The sequence below is a fragment of the Nannobrachium achirus genome, assembly GCF_963921795.1.
Source record: "Nannobrachium achirus genome assembly, chromosome: 11".
NCBI classification, from domain to species: Eukaryota; Metazoa; Chordata; class Actinopteri; order Myctophiformes; family Myctophidae; genus Nannobrachium; species Nannobrachium achirus.
The window spans coordinates 63,251,224-63,268,863 of record NC_137820.1 but is presented as its reverse complement, the minus strand read 5'-3'; the positions used below and the strand labels follow the sequence as shown (position 1 = coordinate 63,268,863).

Here is a 17,640-nt window from a genome sequence, read left to right as displayed (position 1 = left end):
GTGTGTGTGTGTGTGTGTGTGTGTGTGTGTGTGTGTGTGTGCGCGTGTGTGTGTGTGCGTGTGCGCTGCATGTGCGTGGGTGTGTGCGTGCGTGTGTGTGAGAGAGAGAGAATGATAAGATAATGTGACAATAATATAATAAGACTCCATGGCTCTAAACAGCTGTAAGCTGTAACAGTACAGTGTCTTCTTCAAAGAGTACAATAGTCTCTGGCTTGATATTCCATTCTACATTTTGAATAATGCTATAGCTGACAGAAATGCAATACTAGATTATGTCCAAGCTACATAAGATATTGGATTTGGTTCAGCGCCAATCTAAAATGTACTCATTGTACATACAATACGATGAGTGTGCTCTCATCCCTGCCTCCTAATGTGTTCCTATTCTATCCATGCTAACTTCCATGTCTCTATTTATTTTCATGTCATTGATGTTGGAAACCTTGTATGTCCAAAACCGTTTCTTTTTTATTATTATTCTAAAAACATAAAAAGGTGCAATGCAACGCATTGTGAGCTTGTAGATCTGATAGTAGAGTGTGACATTTTGTGTGACACTCATACGGTATATGCAGTGGTGTAAAGTAACTAAGTACATTTACAAGTACTGTACTTAAGTACAGTTCTGAGGTATTTGTACTTTACTTGAGTAGTTCCAGTTTTCAGTACTTTTACTTCTACTCCACTACATCTCAGAGGCAAATATTGTACTTTTACTCCACTACAATTATTTGAAAACTTTAGCTAATAGTTACTTTGCAGATAAATGATTATTATAAAATTATAAAACATACATTAATCCACTTTAGCCCTATTTTATACCTTGGCTATTTGAAAATAGCATCGCAACACGTTGTGAGCTTGTAGATCTGCTAATTTCAAACATTTAGTACTTTTACTTTTGGTACTTTATGTACAGTTGGATGCCAATACTGTCGTACTTTTACTCAAGTACATTTTGAATTACAGACTTTTACTTGTAAGGGTGCCCTCACACCAAAGTACCTATGAGAGTGGAATCCGCGTTCCGCCAATGCATTTCAATAAGAGTGAAGCGTTTTTTGCAGAAATCCTCTGCTGGCATGAAACCGCTTCACTCTCATTGAAATGCATTGGCGGAACGCGGATTCCACTCTCATAGGTATTTTGGTGTGAGGGCACCCTAACAGAGTATTTCTATATTGCAGTATTGATACTTTTACTTAAGTAAAACATCTGAGTACTTTTTCCACCACTGCTTATATGATGAAATAGGGCATTAATCTACAAAAAAAAAAAACACAAAACCTTGGAATATGGAGATACAGTGGGAGGTTTCCGCCTGACAGTGACCATATGTGTGTTATGATTAGTGATGCATTGTTTAACGTCATGCCCTCTCACCCCTCCCTTCCCATTCATCCAGGACACCATCAACAACAACTCTTTAGGGAAGAAAGACAATCGGAAGGAATCCCGTTCCGCCTCTCCACATGTTTCAGGTGCGTATCCATCCCTATGCAATTCTGGGACTGAGGAAAAACAGGCCAGAATGTAAGCTTAGCCCGAAGCGGTTTGTGCTTACTGGTCAACTATTCATGAAATAGAAGAAGTGAAAGAAATATAAGATGTCTGTCCCTTTGCAAGGACACTTCTTTGTTTGTTTTGTGCACCAACCTATTTAAAAGATAATAAATGCTCAAGCTCCAATATTGGTTACTTATTTGTGTATATTTAGAACTTGATTGATTTTTTATTTTAGTGGTGACTGTATATTCCCTGGGGAGCTAGCATAGCATATTATAGACTGACTGCCACTGAACTGCTATGGCTGTATTAGACCAGTCTAAAAGACCCCGGAGCCTGTCCTTACAACCTGACCTGCATTGCAGTCCTTGCAGCCCCTAAACCAGGAGCTAGAAATGGGCCTTGGGCAAAAAATGCCCCCCGAAAAACATTCCTTTCCGAAAAACTGCCCCCACAAAACTGTGAAAAGTGATGACTCATCACTAAAATATAGTTTTGTGGGGGCAGTTTTTCGGAAAGGAATGTTTTTCGTGCAAAACAACTGCTTGCATTGGATTCAGAATCACGAAAAAACCCTAGTTTGACCCCTCACATGCTACTTAAAGCCCCCACAACCATTCGTCATAATTCTCCGTTCCGCAGCGACGTCGCACACAAAGAACGGCCGAGAACAGCAGACCTCTAAGTCCAAGCTCACATCGCATCCGCAACGAGCTGTGATGAGCTTTTATTGTGCGCAATGCTGTTGCGGGGAGAACGTGAAGTAGCCTACAGTATGTGGAGTGGAGTGGAGCATCCTCTTCTTCGCTCTCTCTCTCTTCTTATCTTATATATGAAATCTATAGGCTGAAGAGCCCTGGGTTTTAGAGTGCATGTTCAATAATGTGTCTCACTTGACTGGAAAAATAGCGCCTGTCCGACTTATTTCATGAACTATCTCCCAAGAATCGGTGGATGGAAACATGCAATTTTTTTTTTTTTTTTTTTTTTACTTTCTGATGATTTGCTTCCTATTTCCGAATAAGCATTATGGAAACGCAACTTGAGATGTCCCTATAGCCAAAAATGTTCCATATGGCATGTTCTAACTGTGTGCCAAATGTCATGCTTTTATCGTGCACGAAGTGCACGATTTTCCCCCGAAATGCTCAGACTAGAGGTCTTGTATTCTGTCTGGGAGGAGAAGCCAGGGTGCCGTGAATAGAGGACGGTTGTGATGTGCTCGCATTTATGCACTCTCAGCATGAGGGTGTGAGGTTATATCCACCACACACAGCAAGCTACATAGCAATTTGCCCATTTGATTTTGAAGCAAGTGCAAGTGGACATTTTCACCTAATGGTGGCGCTAGAGCAAAGGCCAAGGGTTCACCAAAATGAGTATGGTTCATCCTCAGGGGAGAATGAATGTGTTCAGCATGTTCTAAATAAGTTGGTTGTTTTTGAGATATGTTGTTTGAGACCAGACGGACCGATTGACCAAGCTAAGTGAAATGTGCCTTTAAACGGACTCTTAAGAAATATCTTTATGGTCAGCTGATTACTGTATACATTCATAATCCTTCTCTCGGCTGCCGCTTACCTAATAAATAATCTACTTGTTGTGCACGTGTTTGTCTACATGTTTTGTGCGTGTGTGTGTGTGTGTGTGCATGCGTGTGTGTGTGCGTGTGTGTGTACATGGGGTCCAACCCTCCCAGGAGCCCAACATAAAGAGGAGGATAAAGTCCGACACAAGCGCCCTGCCCCTAAACCTCCCGTGACCAGAGGAGCGCTCGGCAGGAGCAGCAACACTAACGCAGCTCCGGCCGCGGACACACACACGCGGCCCCGAGACAGCAGACAGCCACCCGGCAGCACCGCACACTCACAGCCTGCCAGCGGCTCCTCCAGGAGTCAGCGGAGAGGAGCTGGGCGAGGAGGAGGTGTTGGAGGAGGAGGAGGTACAGGGAGAGGAGCCGGAGGAGGTGGCACGGGGAGAGGAGCGGTCGTCATGAGGGACAGAACCCTGGGGGAGAACAGAGCGAAGGATGTAGGGGCGGGAGGGAAGGAGGAGAGACGAGGCAGGCTGTGTGACGACTCGAGGGGGAAGGAGAGAGATAAGAATGGACTCGCGGCTCATCAGAAGTCCAGAGAAGCGAGCGGACTCAAAGCCAAGGTGCAGGAGGGTAAAGGAAGAGGGGCTGCTGCTCGAGGGAGCAGCCGAGGAGGAGGAGGAGGAGGAGGAGGAGGGGTGGTTAAGACGGAGCGCGCCCAGAACAACCCTCCTGTCAGCCAGGAGATTTACCTGACAGCTATGGTGGTGCCACGCACCCCTGTGGTGCCACGGAACCAGGAGAGGACCCAAGACCCAGGTACATGATTAGATTCACTCTTTCTTAACTTTATACACTTTGCTCTACCCTCTACAGTTTACAGTTTACAGTTTAGGCTTTTAGCAGACGCTTTTAATCCAAAGCGACTTACAATAAGCAAATAAACAGCACAATAATAAACAAGATTAAGTGTCAATACATCAACAGCAATATAACAAATGTGAATGAATATATAAGCTAACTAGCTTCATGTATGGTCATTGATTTTTCCAGTAGTGCTAAGGGTTTAGGTGGACTACTACAGTGGTTCTCAAACTTTTTAGGCCATGACCCCCAAAATAAACATATTTGAACTGGGGACCCACCACCCTGACAAGCACTTGGAATTGTAGGTATTACATTTAGCGTTACTCGGTTCCATAGATAAATATTGTGAAAATAGCCGAACTACAAGCTCACAATGCCAGTGCGAGGCGTTGTGAGCTTGTAGATCGGCTATTTTCACAATGTTCGCCTCTTTCTTACTTAATATTTGCCAGTTTGGTATTAAAAAGGTCTTGAAAGTCCTTAAATTGTCACTTTATAAATGTGCAGAATGCAGATACCCTCTACACACTTATACTGTATGTTGGATTATTTACCGTTGAGTGAGAACAAAAGTTGACATTAAGCTAATCACCTGGGGACCCCGCAAAATAATTTGGAGACCCCACTTGGGGTCCTGACCCCAAGTTTGAGAACCACTGCTCTACTAGCACATATAGGGTCTGTATAAATAAAATAGTATTATAAATAGTATTCATCCCTACATTATTCTCCTAGTGGCCTTAATCACTGACAAAACAAGTCGCAGTCAGTGACCCTGGCCTAGAATATCTAGTTTCATGTGTTGCAAAGCATCCATACACTTGATTCCTGCTCATAGCAGTAGCCTGACCTCTCCTTGTTTATCTCTGGTCCCACAGGAGACCATGACAGGTCCCAGGACTGCCCTTCCAACATGTCCCGTTCGAGCAGCGAGGGTGGATCCAACCGAATGTCTCTGGGTTCAGACACAGAGGGACCCCCCGGACTCAGCCTCCGTGACAGAAGCAATCCTGACATCAGTGAGGAGGAGGGGGAGGAGGACATGAATCACCCTCTGAACAACCAGAATGGAACCACCCAGTGCCTTGGAGTTAATGACACCACGGGAACGGATTGTACCAAGTCGGGGCAAAGAGGGGGACAAGTGGATAATGAGATCGGGGTGGACCGTGTCAACTCTAATCCTGCTGACGGGGTCTTCGGAGCCGATCAGACGACTGTACCGCACAGCCAGTCTACGGCCGGGTTGAACTACGACTCTGTTAAATATACTCTGGTGGTTGACGAGCATGCTCAGTTGGAGTTAGTCAGCCTCAAAAACTGTTACAACAGCAGCTGCACGGCCCGCGAGGATGACAGCGACGCAGAGACCATCTACCAGTCGGCCAATGAGGAGGAGGATCCAGAGATTGAAGACGAGCAGAAGAAGAAAGAGGAGAAGAGGCCAGGTAATGTGAAAGTTACTCTCTTAAAACGGGAGTGACACTTATCCCCAGTCTGTGTATTTTATGGGTTGCAGCACCTTTTGTGTTACTGACAACATACAGTAGTTAAGGACTCTAATGAATGAAAGATTAAGTGTGGTTCGTAAACCTTATCTAGGCTAAACACTAAAATAACATATTATCATGAGATTGGCACTCAAAACAAAACAAATGTCTTGTTTTCACAGTCTTAATCAGAGGTAGGCCTACTGTCATTTTCATCACTTGTCTAATTGTCTTAAACAATATACTTTGTAGACCGTGGCCATACTATGCGGTACTATGCTTGGTCCCATTCTTTTTTCCCTCTACACGAGAATTGGGACTCTGTTTTGTGTTTTCCCAAGATAGCATGTGTTCTATGCAACATACTGCGATTATGTTATGGATTAGCATACTAAGACATGAACATGAGACATGACATGACATGTTTCTACTTGAAGTCTTTCCCCCTGCTATAAACATTGTGTGATCATTGGAGAATGAACCTGCCTGTCAGATGGGTGGGCCTGTCAGATAATCCTCCGGGTGCAATGAGCTTTAATGTTTTGCAATGTACGATACTTGTTTTTATTTATATTCTTACGGCTGTGAGTGTGACCCCTTCATATTTTTGTGTGTGTGACCCCTTTGTATCCTTGTCTGTGTGACCCCTTCGTATTTTGGTATGTGATCCCTTTATTATCTTTGTGACCACTTTGTGTTTTTGTGTGTGACTAGTGTGACCCCTTCATATTTTTGCATATCGTCACTGTCGGGCAGAAACCTCGTATCTCCAAGTTTCAAATGTGTAAACTTTTTCGTAAAGTAGCCCTACTTCATCATACAAAAGTGTCACACAAAAGTAGTGAACATAGCCGATCTACAAGCACACAACACCTCGCGGTGCAAGGCGTCGTGTGCTTGTAGATCAGCTATGTTCACTATTTTCATTTAAAAAGTGATAAATGCAAAACAAAAGGTTTTACAAGGACATACAAGGTTTCCACCCGACAACGACGATATCTTTGTGACACCTTGGTATTTGATGCTCCTGGCACTCTGACCTCCCTGTGCTCTGTGGGTCCAGTGAAATGCAAACAGGTGAGGCAGATTGAAGAGGAGCGGGAGAGGAGAGAGGAGTTGCTGAAGAGGATCGAGGAGGAGCGTCAGAGGAGACGGGAGATGGTGACAGACAGGAGCAGGCTGTCCAAGCAGGTCGCGTCGAGGAGTGCCGCAGCGGAGGAGGCATCTAGCGGAGGAACGAGCAGATCAACTCCCCGATCCAAGAAGTTCCTCAATCTGTTTGTCAACAGTAGCAGCCATTACAGCTCCACTGGTTAGTTTCCTATTGAAATGGCTACATATAAATCGCAACACATCTCATTCCGACCTGGATAAAGTTTGCACGTGGTAGACTAAATGAGTCTACCATGTGCAAATTGACCTTTTTACTGTACAGATTCCTGGGGCCACAAAATCCACAGATCCACGTAAAGCTGGCAGCTAACTATTTAATGAACCAATTTAACCACTTTCAATCTCTGCCCCCAGGGGTGTCGCACCAAATTCTGTGCCCTGGGTACAAGGATTCACATGAATGTTCTTTGTTATTTTGTGCTTTAACTATGAAAAATATACAAGCTGGTGCCGCACTGTGAGCTTGTAGATCTGCTATTTTTGAAAAATCTTGAACATTTTTACAAGTCTTTGAATATTTCAAATCCCTCTGAGGTTTATGGAAAAACCTATGTTTCTATGTCAGTGGAGCTCAAACCTTTTCATGATATTGTAATGATGTATTTGTATTTGGCCACAGACCCCCATTTCAAAATATTTAGTTCCAGGGACCCCCAGAAGCAAAATTTGACTTACAAGTGTTCGCTTAAAAAATACATATATTCAAAATTTGCAAACGTTTTCACGATTAAAAAAAAATAGCAGATCTACAAGCTCGCGCTGTGAGCTTGTATATTTGCTATTTTTCAATAGCTAAAATATAAAATAATTAAGGCTCCTCCACCTTGGGCCCTAGTAACTCAGTCCCAGTCCCCCCCCCCCTTGTGATGCCCCTGAGTCTATGTCACACTCTGTATTTATTAGGTGCTGAGTCATTTGGGTTGTTCTCCTGTGTCCTGGATGGAGTAGAGAGAACGCAAAGCCACAGAGCTGTCTACAGGTTAATACACACACACACACACACACACACACACACACACACACACACACACACACACACACACACACACACACACACACACACACACACACACACACACACACACACACAGAAAAACTGGCTAAAATCCCAAAGGGTTCACTTACTTTCAAGTTTGACTGTAAGTTGAGGCCTGAACTGTTTTTGGTAAATAAATACATTTAGCTTGGAAAATATATATTTGAATGTCATATTTGAACCAAAATTGATAATATTTGTGATGACACAAAGTGAGTTAGTGGTAGAATGCCCACAGATGATGCCCGTTGACTGGGAACATGTCTCCATTCAAACATATCTCCATTCCGACCGTGACTTCTTATCGTCGGAGTGGCAACACTTCCATGGGGGTTAAGGTTAGGGTTAGGGTTAGGGTAAGAGATAGGGTTAGTGTCTGAATGGAGACATGTCGGAAAGGAGACATGTCTGACTACTTTCTCTTTCTAATGTTAACATCCATTGTTTCTGTGTGTGTGTGTGTGTGTGTGTGTGTGTGTGTGTGTGTGTGTGTGCGTGTGCGTGTGCGTGCGTGCGTGCGTGCGTGCGTGCGTGCGTGCGTGCGTGCGTGCGTGCGTGTTAGGTTTGTCCCCCGTCATGCTGATGAACTCTACCTAGATACAGACGACCCAGTGTTGATGCTGTCCCAGTCAGAGGACCTGTGGTGCCAGGGCTACAACATGAGGTCTGGAGCCACTGGGATCTTCCCTGCATTCTACGCTGTCAAGATTACCAAGGACACCAGCAAAGGTTCCATTTGTACACTCCTCTGAGTTAAACCAAAGCTACGGAATTGTATTGTGTGTGGTACGGTGATTCTCAACCTGAGGGTCGGTGCCCACTGGTGAGCCGTGATGGTATTGCAAGTGGGCCCCCTAACAATTGACAAAACACTACGATTTTATTGATAACATAAATATATTTTTTTTAAGTTTAAAAAAACGTCATGGTATGTTTTCATTAAAACCTTGAAAAATAGTGAGGTAAACACTTAACATGGCGGCCATTAAGCTTAATTAATGCTTTTGGGATTTTCAAGTGGGCCTTGATCCAGAAAGGGTTGAGAACCTCTGTATGGTACATGGTAACAGAAATAGATGGTGTTCCCACAGAGAACCACTTTCTGACTTTCTGTCTTTCTCTGTTAATGTCTCTGCTTTCCTAGTTCACAAAGATGGTTGGATAGAGCGGTTCTTCGTGAGGTTCCTGGGTTCCGTTCAGGTGCCCTTCCATCAAGGCAACGATGTGCTGTGTGCTGCCATGCAGAAGGTACAGAACCACCAACTGTTGAGCCAGAAACAGAACTGTGCCATTGATTGAGCTATTGTTTGATGTAGTGAAGGCATTTCAGCGCTATAGTTGTGTTACATGCTATATTGCTACTTTCTACCACTTTTTGTGGTCACATATTCAGATACTGTATTCTGATTGGCTTAAAACAGTGGTAAATCAGTCAACAACCTTGAGTTGGCTCATGGACCCCGCCCACTGTTGTGTTGCAGTTGTATAACTAAATAACCTTGCAAGTTACAACTGTGTTTTCTTTCATTTATATGGTAGAAGTGGTAGAAAAGCAATTTACCATTCGAGGGTTGTGGGTTTTATAAACAGTGGTAAATCAGCCAACAACCCACAACCCTCGAATGGTAAATGGCTTACGTAACTGATAAGTGTAGCCTACACCAGTCACCTTATGGCTATGTGTCAACGTTACACGCAACACTTGCAAGGACAAACAGATCTATTTCTCACCAGAAAGCACCAAAAGAAAAGTCCTCTGGCGTTCTTTCAGCCTGGGTCAACCCCTGTAGCTGCAAGCATCTCATAGACATTCACAATACGGAGGCAATCTAATTCGCAATTCATTAGTAGAGAGATTGTATTGTAAGAAAACTGCAGTACACAGTGAAAATGCAGTTCATCATTTTAAAACCTTACCTGCTCCTGCTATACTCACTGGACTTTAGCCAAATCTCCCACTAGCCAAATCCTTTTAAAATAACAGAGAACACTGAATATTATAGCACAGAACTGTCAGCTTCTTTAGCTAACGATGTGTTCTTGGTACAGTATCTCAGTAATCTTGTCAATGTCTTTTGGCCCCTTATTTTACTCACAACACAAGAGGTTTTTGGTCACATGAAAGAGAAGCTTTATTCAAATATCATTTTATGTATCACTTCTGAGTATTTTCCGTCGAGGACTGCATAATTGTCAGGCAATACTTTGTGCTACTGTTGTATCGACAGATAGAGTAAGCTACTATATCTTTCCTTAATGAGTGTCTTGCTGGTTTGTTGATTGGTTCATTAACAGGTTGCGTGCAACAGGCGCTCTGCCATGCAGCCTCCTTCGTCCTGTGTGTTGGAAGTGAGTGTAAAGGGACTGAAGATGAGTGTCCAGGACCTCTGTCATGCTGCTGACAGGGTAGGTGGTGGCACACACACACACACACACACACACACACACACACACACACACACACACACACACACACACACACACACACACACACACACACACACACACACACACACACACACAACGCACACACAATTTCAATTCATTTCAATTCAAAGGGCTTTATTGGCATGAGAAAACAATACGTTAACATTGCCAAAGCAGAAGTGTACACAGTACAATACAATCAATCAATATAATACAATCAAAATAAAATATGTGCAATTTGAACAAAATGGTCAATTTAACAAGGCATTATAATTATATTCTCCACACGTTTATTCTCCCCATCTTGACAGCATGCTATATTACCAGGTTCCGCAGGTCAGCTGCACAGGTGCAATGCATTATTATTAATTGTCGCACATTTACCAACATGACAAGTTTAGCTGCACTTGAACAACCATTCCAGGCTGCCATATCCAGCCCAAGAAACCGTAGAAACCTGTGTAAAAAACTGTCAAAACTCCTTTTTTAGCGCGAGGCGTTGTGAGCATGTAGATCGGGCATTTTCACAATAGAACTGTGCTATACAAAATGTAATGCCTCTATTCCATGAGGACTCCCATCTTTGCCATAGCCCAGCTTTTGCTGAACTGACGCCACTGGGTGTAACAGTTTTCATGTATGGGAGATTACTCGATACAGACAGTGCAAGGATGCGTACACCATGATCGGTAGTCTTTAAGATGGTTGTGTTCCATTTGATATCCTTCTCCTATCACAGCAGCTCACAAATTTTGCTGCTGTGTTTGCACATTGTCGTACTTCACCCAGCAGATATGGGAGTTTTTCAGTCAAGATTTGTCTTTGTTTTGGGTCTGTCACCTTGCTCAGGTATTCTGCCACTGTGTATTCTCTGTTTAGGGCCAAATAGCATTCTAGTTTGCTCTGCTTTTGGGTTGCTTCTCTCCAATATGTCAGATAGCTTTCTTTTTGCTGTTTTATAATTTGGTTTAATCCAGTGAGTTTTCTGTCTTGTGGCTCAGCTTGTGTTTGTGTGCAGAGTTCCTGGACTCTGCACACACACACGCATGCACCCTTCTCACTGCTGGGTTCATGTGACATGATGTCAGGCTGAACGCTGCTCTCTAGTGGTGGCCACTTATAACTGCATCTGTATTAGTGGCCAGAAGCAAAATAATGCAATGCAATGCATAATGCATAATGGCTGACATTTTGTAGAGCACCTCTTTTCTTCTTTTCCCTGCTGTTATACTGTACTGCTCTTCCAGTCCTAATATGTCTCCCACTTTCCTTCTTTCCTCTCCTACCTGCCACGTCCAACCTCTTCTCATCTCTTATTCCTAACCGTCAAAGAAATTAAAGCTATACTGTGTAAGTTGCTAAACTAGTGGTCAGTAGCGGTATTGCTTTTTTCGGCCGTTTTTCGCCCGGAGTCGTCGCGGACCACCGCCGCAGACCACCGGAGCGGCGCCGCAAACCACTGCGACCGATACAAATCCGTGGAGGGGTAGAACGCATGGTAGAACGTAATTTTCTGGCCAGGATTTGGGGATTAAGAGGTTAAGAATCCTTCACCATGGTAAACACTGTAGCTGAGCGAGGCTACTTCCCGAAGACCATGGCAGATAAGCTGTGATTGGCTGGTAGTGTATCATGTGTGTATGATCCGCGATGTGATTGGCCAACGTATACAGATGATGCAGATGACGCTATTTTTCCGCGAAAACCGGACCCCGGTCAGGATCATAGAAAACATATAAAGAGAAGGCTTTAGAAGCTGAAAATAACGGTGTGGGTGTGGGGATTTAACAGTTAGGACAATTTTAAGATTTGTTTTATAAAAAAGGTTACATGGTATAACTTTAACATGTTCAGCTTAGCTGCCTTCATTTATGAACACATCGAGAAACCATTCTTTATTTTTATTTTGATTAATATACTACTTCAAAATGTATACAATGTTTAAAAATATTATTTCTCTTACTCTCACTCTCTTTCTCTCTGTCCCTTTCTCTTACTCTCTTTCTCTCTCTCTCTCTCTCTCTCTCTGTCTCTTGCTCACTCAGGGAGACCAGTGTTTCCATTTCTTCCAGTTGAAGAACATCTCATTCTGTGGCTGTCATCCAAAACACAACAAGTGAGTGAACTATACTGCACAACTTAACACTTTGAGTGCCAGCCCCCCCTGCCCCCCGTCCCTTACCAGTGCCACCATTAGGTCCCATTCATTTCTGCCCCAATTCCAGGGAATAAATTGGAAATGATCCGATATTCACATCGGAACAAAAATGGGAGGTTTGGTAAAAGAGGATTTTTTTTTTTACCAAAAAAATTTTGGAGTGATTTCGGTGAGCGGTTTTGGAGATAGGTGCTCGAGAGTGCGCACTGCGCAAACCAGTCAATAACCTCAGAAATCTAGATTCTGAGATATTTGAGTTCAAAGAAAAAAAACTTTAGGAAGCCATAGCAACAAATTGGTAAATGGTAACGGAACACAAGTACCCTTGACAGAAAGAATGACATGCCTACTTTCATTATGTGCAAAAAAAGTTAAAAAAATATTGTACCATCGTCTAGTTTCAAGGGGGCAAAGTGAAAAAGTATGAAATGACTCAGAAGGTAGAAATTGCCTTACATTTTGATAGAACTATGCACTGTGAATTCACTGTGTTTTTACCTGGTCTAGAAGGTCAGGAAGACAAAAAGTCAGAAAAGCGATGTCAACCTTTTATTTTATGGCAACATCGAACCCTAACCCTGGTGAGTACCTCACACATCCAGCATGAACATATTTATGTTCAACAATATTTACAAATATTTCCAAAAAAAAAGAAATCACAAATATGACTTCACAAAAATAAAATATAACTGGATAAAAGTAAAATAAAATAAATGTGCAGCAAGTAAAGAATAAATAAAATAATATAAAAGTCAGTACTGTACTGTACTGTATTCTCAAAAAAAGGCATTCAACAAGCCAACATTCAGGAGTCAAAGGCACCACAAATAAAGGTCAAAGATGGTACTGTTCACCGTGTGTGTGTGTGTGTGTGTGTGTGTGTGTGTGTGTGTGTGTGTGTGTGTGTGTGTGTGTGTGTGTGTGTGTGTGTGTGTGCGCCTCAGGTACCTCAAAATGGCCTGGTACCTGTTTCTTGCCATTGTTCTGGGAAAGTACGGCATGCAATGACAGGGTTTTTTGACCAGTGCATGGCAATCTCCGCCTTGTGAACGATAGCTGTGAGGAAGAGAAGTCCCAGAAAGTTCTTCAGCTCCCCTAGAGTGACATTGGTCCAGGCAGCGAACCTACAGTGTGTATGACCTATGCCTGACTCCTCCGCTCTCGCTATCTCAGCCATCATACTGTCCTCTCCATCCTTCCTCCATCCAGTCAGACTCCACGGGCCCTGTATATGATAGAAATAAATAAAAAATACTAAATGATCGTGCTTCTGTATAATTTGTATGTTCTTTAGCACAAAGGCTGTCGCACAAAAGTAGTGAAAACAGCAGATCTACAAGCACATAACGCCTCGCGGTGCGAGGCGTTGTGTGCTTGTAGATTGCACATACAGTATGAAACAGAGCCGATACCTTTATGTAGGAAAATAATGCTGCTATGTGTATATATATAAAATGTCACAATGCGACATAGCTCTGTAAAATGAACAATGCTGTACCCCCTCCAACTGTATATATGTTCCCCATTTTCAACTGGTTTTTATATTGTATTTGTTATACTTGCTTTGGCAATGTAAACATATGTTTTCTCATGCCAATAAAGCTCCTTTGAATTGAATTGAATTGTATAATGTGGACCCAAAAAAATGCACAAAAAAAAACAAAAAACAATAGCAGGTCAGGCTTATTGATTGATTGAAGAATGTATTAGAAAGAGGTGGTAAAAAAAAGAACCTAGCCCCACCCTACCCTCCCCTTCTTTGTATATACTGTTTGTTTAGACTTACTGTCTTTTTTTGTTTTTCTTTACATATCTACTGCATAGTACTGTGTTCTATCTGTCTGTCATTCAATGTTATATGAGATACTTCAATGGTTTCCACTTTCCAGTGGAAATAAGCTTAGTCTTTTCATGGATCTCCTTTTAGTAGACCTTGTACCAGTGAACTGTACCGTCATGAAACTGTACCTTTTCCTATGCAAACTTCTAATAAAGTCTTCAATCAATCAATCAAAGTAGGCTACAGATGCATGGCTCATTTCAACAGGAACCACACTTTATGCAGCTCATACAGTGGTGTGTTCTAGACTCATATTTTATTGTTAGTTACTAGTTAGTGCCTAAAAAGGAGATCGGCTGTTGTTGTAGATCGGCTGTTTTCACTAGTCTAAATAATTTCAAATGATAAATGCAAAACGAGCGGTTTTGGACATAAAAAGTTTTCACTCCCTCCATCACGGAGGTATAGAGGCCGACGCCGAGCGGCGCCATGCCCAGGAGGGTCTCCCAAATCGGGCTTGAGTTGTGGAGGGTGGTCGCTAGTGCTTTGGAGGTTCCAGGGCGAGCGCCCCCACCCCGGGGCTCGCGATCAAACCTTTTGGGAACCACTGTTCTATACTAGGCTGTGATGTGATGTCCTTGGCTCATTATCGCCAAAATAAACAATGTTCTACTTCTAACGTGAGTGGCACGTAGTATGCAGTGAAGAATATAGCCTAAAATCAGCGTTTCTGAATGTCGACTTTACAATGAAATGGATGCTTCTCTCGTTTGGGTCGGGACCCATTTGTGAGTCGCGGAGACAGTTTTATGGTTTATGGGCCATATATTTCATACATTTTGATACATTATACAGCACTTATCTCATATAACATTGAAAGACAGACGTATAACAAAGTGAAACGTAGAGAACATACCGCAGCACAGCTCAGCAGTGCATCCTACAGGGCGCGCGGAGAAACCGTAGCAATCGGTGGTCTGTCCCTGGCAGCATGCATGCCTCGCCGTAGAAGGAGCCCTTCTGGCCGCCAGAACCAAAATCGAGGCCGTGGATGTACCAGCGGAGGTCCTCGCTGATGAACCGATCGCCCGTAGAAGGAGCTCTTCTGGCCGCCAGAACCAAAATCGAGGCCGTGGATGTACCAGCGGAGGTCCTCGCTGATGAACCGATCGCCCGTAGAAGGAGCTCTTCTGGCCGCCAGAACCAAAATCGAGGCCGTGGATGTTCCAGCCGAGGCCTTCGCTGATGAACCGATCGCCCGTAGAAGGAGCTTTTCTGGCCGCCAGAACCAAAATCGAGGCCGTGGCCCGTGGGTGTAGCAGCCGAGTACCTCCGTGATATCTCTATCTCTCTAAATAATACTAAATCTAATGATTTTATAACTAATTCTAGCTCATTCTCTCAATATATCTCTCTCTCCCTCTGATTGTTGTGTGTCCGGTACGGTAAAAGTCACTGAACTCTTTGAGACTCTTGTTTCTGGGGGGAACCGGCCAACCAGCATGCTTGAATTTGGTCACATAAGCGTGTGATGTCATGCAGGGGCGTCAATTGGGTATGGCAGGGGTATGCAGCTGCCATACCTTGACAGGGGGAAATAATAAAAATGTACTTTTCATCGTGCCTGTTGCTAAGGTATGGCAACATGACTGGTGTCTTCACCAGACACCAGTCATGTTGCCATACCTTAGCTTGTTCTGAACTGACGCCACTGAATTGTCATGCATGACGACCGTCCCATCGTCCAAAAGGGCTGTATCTTGGTTACCGCATAGATCCAACACTGTACTACTGTAATATGAAAAAAAAGCATCTGGCGTCATATGACGCCAATATTATTTTCTGGCATCATTGCCAAGGTCGTGTCGGACGTCATATGACGCCCTGGCACTGAAAGTGTTAACATGCACTTCTGAGTGTTGCCATGTCTGCTTATTATAAGCAACTTTGGTCTTGTTTTTCTGTAAAGTTGCTTTAAAATAAATATTGGTTGTTGTGGGGTTGCATTTTTTGCGGGCTTGTTTATATTGTGTAGTGTAGCTTATAATGGGCTTGTTTCCTAATGTTGTTTAAACCAGTGGTTCTCAAACATTTTGATGTCAAGGACCCCAAATTAATATGTATTTGACTGCAGAGTAGACCCACATTTTCTTCAAGATAATGTTTCAAAATATTCAATTCTTTCACATTTTCTTCAAGATTTCTTTCAGAATAGCAGATCTACCAAAACAGCGATTTTCAAAAATCTACCGGTATTTAAAGGGATATTTAACTTAAAAAAAAAAAAAAACCTTTTGGTAATTTCATCGTCTCATCAGGGTTTTGTAAACACCCTCGACAGTTTTTGAGTTGCTTGATTCAGTATTTAGATATTTTATATTCATTTTATCAGATCATGCCCCCTTTCCTATACAAACCCATTGTAACTTCAAAATCCATTTGAACTATGATAGATTCATCAAAAACACTGTTCTTTTTGCTGGTGACTCCTGACACCCTCCTAATACGTGAGCTGGCTGTGTTTTTTCGATAACTTTTTTCATTTATTTTTAATCTTTTTTTTTTTTTTATTGTATTTAGACCATAAAATGACCCAAAGTTTTTTTTTAAATTGATCTGCCTGCAGGTATTTTGGTTTCATCTCCAAACACCCAGACCAGGAACGCTTTGCCTGCCACGTGGTGATGTCAGAGATGACATCACTGCCTCTAGCCGAGTCTGTGGGGTGAGACAGCCCTCCTCTTCTGTCCCTCTTTTACTTCTATTGCAGGGGTCTTCAAAGTTTTCAGGCCAAGAACCCCTTAGCTGAGAGAGAGATAAAGCAGGGACCCCACAACCTTTTCATATACAGTATGCCATAGCAATCATCAGTTTATTTTGGATTCACGTCAATTCACGTTTTAAGATATTTAACCACTTGAACAATACTTAAATCTGACCTTTCACTCTGTACTTAGTCTTCCCTTTTCCATCGACACCAAACCACTTTGCCGAAAATAGCCGATCTACAAGCTCACAATGTGTCGCGCCGCGAGCCGCTGTGAGCTTGTAGATCTGCTATTTTTGGCTAAAGTTCGCAGAATATGGTTCAAGTTCTTAATATAAAAGGAGGAAAAAAAGTTTCTATCACACAAAGATTTGGAGGACCCCCTGTAGTAACTCTAAGGACCCTCTAGGGGTCCCGGACCCCCTGTTGAAGACCTCTGCTCTATTGTACTGTTATTCATTCTTTTTCCTTCCCCTGTCCTCTTCTCTCTCTCCTGTATTCTAGGAGGGCGTTCAAGCAGTACTATAAAGAACACGTTGGCTACTCCTGTCCCACTGAAGACATCTTCATTGAATAGACCTCTCTTCTCTACAACATTCTGAATATTCACAATGAGCATGTAAGCCCATGGTCTTACAACAACAAACTAGACCTCTACTGTATCCTCCTCTATTCAACCAACTTGCATGGTGGAATTCTTTTTCTAAAATAACTGCACTGAATGGTATACGGTACGGTAAGGTTTTCCCTTTGGCCCATGTCTCATATATAAATGTCTCTCTGTGTGGACAGTATCACTGGGTTATAATGTATAGTCATCTCACTTCTGTGTTCCGTGCAGTTGAATTCAACTATATACAGTATAGAATAAATATTAACCAAAACTCAACTGTTTGTAC

The 17,640-nt window shown here is 42.8% G+C and overlaps 1 protein-coding gene across 1 annotated transcript in view; it reads left to right on the top strand.

Moving 5' to 3' along the window:
* LOC308294527 (uncharacterized protein) overlaps positions 1-17,318 on the top strand; it is a gene marked incomplete at both ends in the record, with an annotated part of 28,131 nt that extends 10,813 nt beyond the window's left edge. Inside the window, 11 exons of the mRNA XM_080737260.1 lie at positions 1,409-1,484; positions 3,209-3,862; positions 4,789-5,358; positions 6,464-6,712; positions 7,477-7,552; positions 8,172-8,338; positions 8,754-8,857; positions 9,905-10,015; positions 12,082-12,152; positions 16,601-16,699; positions 17,246-17,318. Coding sequence (XP_080593386.1) covers positions 1,409-1,484; positions 3,209-3,862; positions 4,789-5,358; positions 6,464-6,712; positions 7,477-7,552; positions 8,172-8,338; positions 8,754-8,857; positions 9,905-10,015; positions 12,082-12,152; positions 16,601-16,699; positions 17,246-17,318 — 2,250 coding nt within the window. The remainder of the gene's footprint in view (positions 1-1,408; positions 1,485-3,208; positions 3,863-4,788; positions 5,359-6,463; positions 6,713-7,476; positions 7,553-8,171; positions 8,339-8,753; positions 8,858-9,904; positions 10,016-12,081; positions 12,153-16,600; positions 16,700-17,245) is intronic.
* Positions 17,319-17,640: the final 322 nt, after the last annotated feature.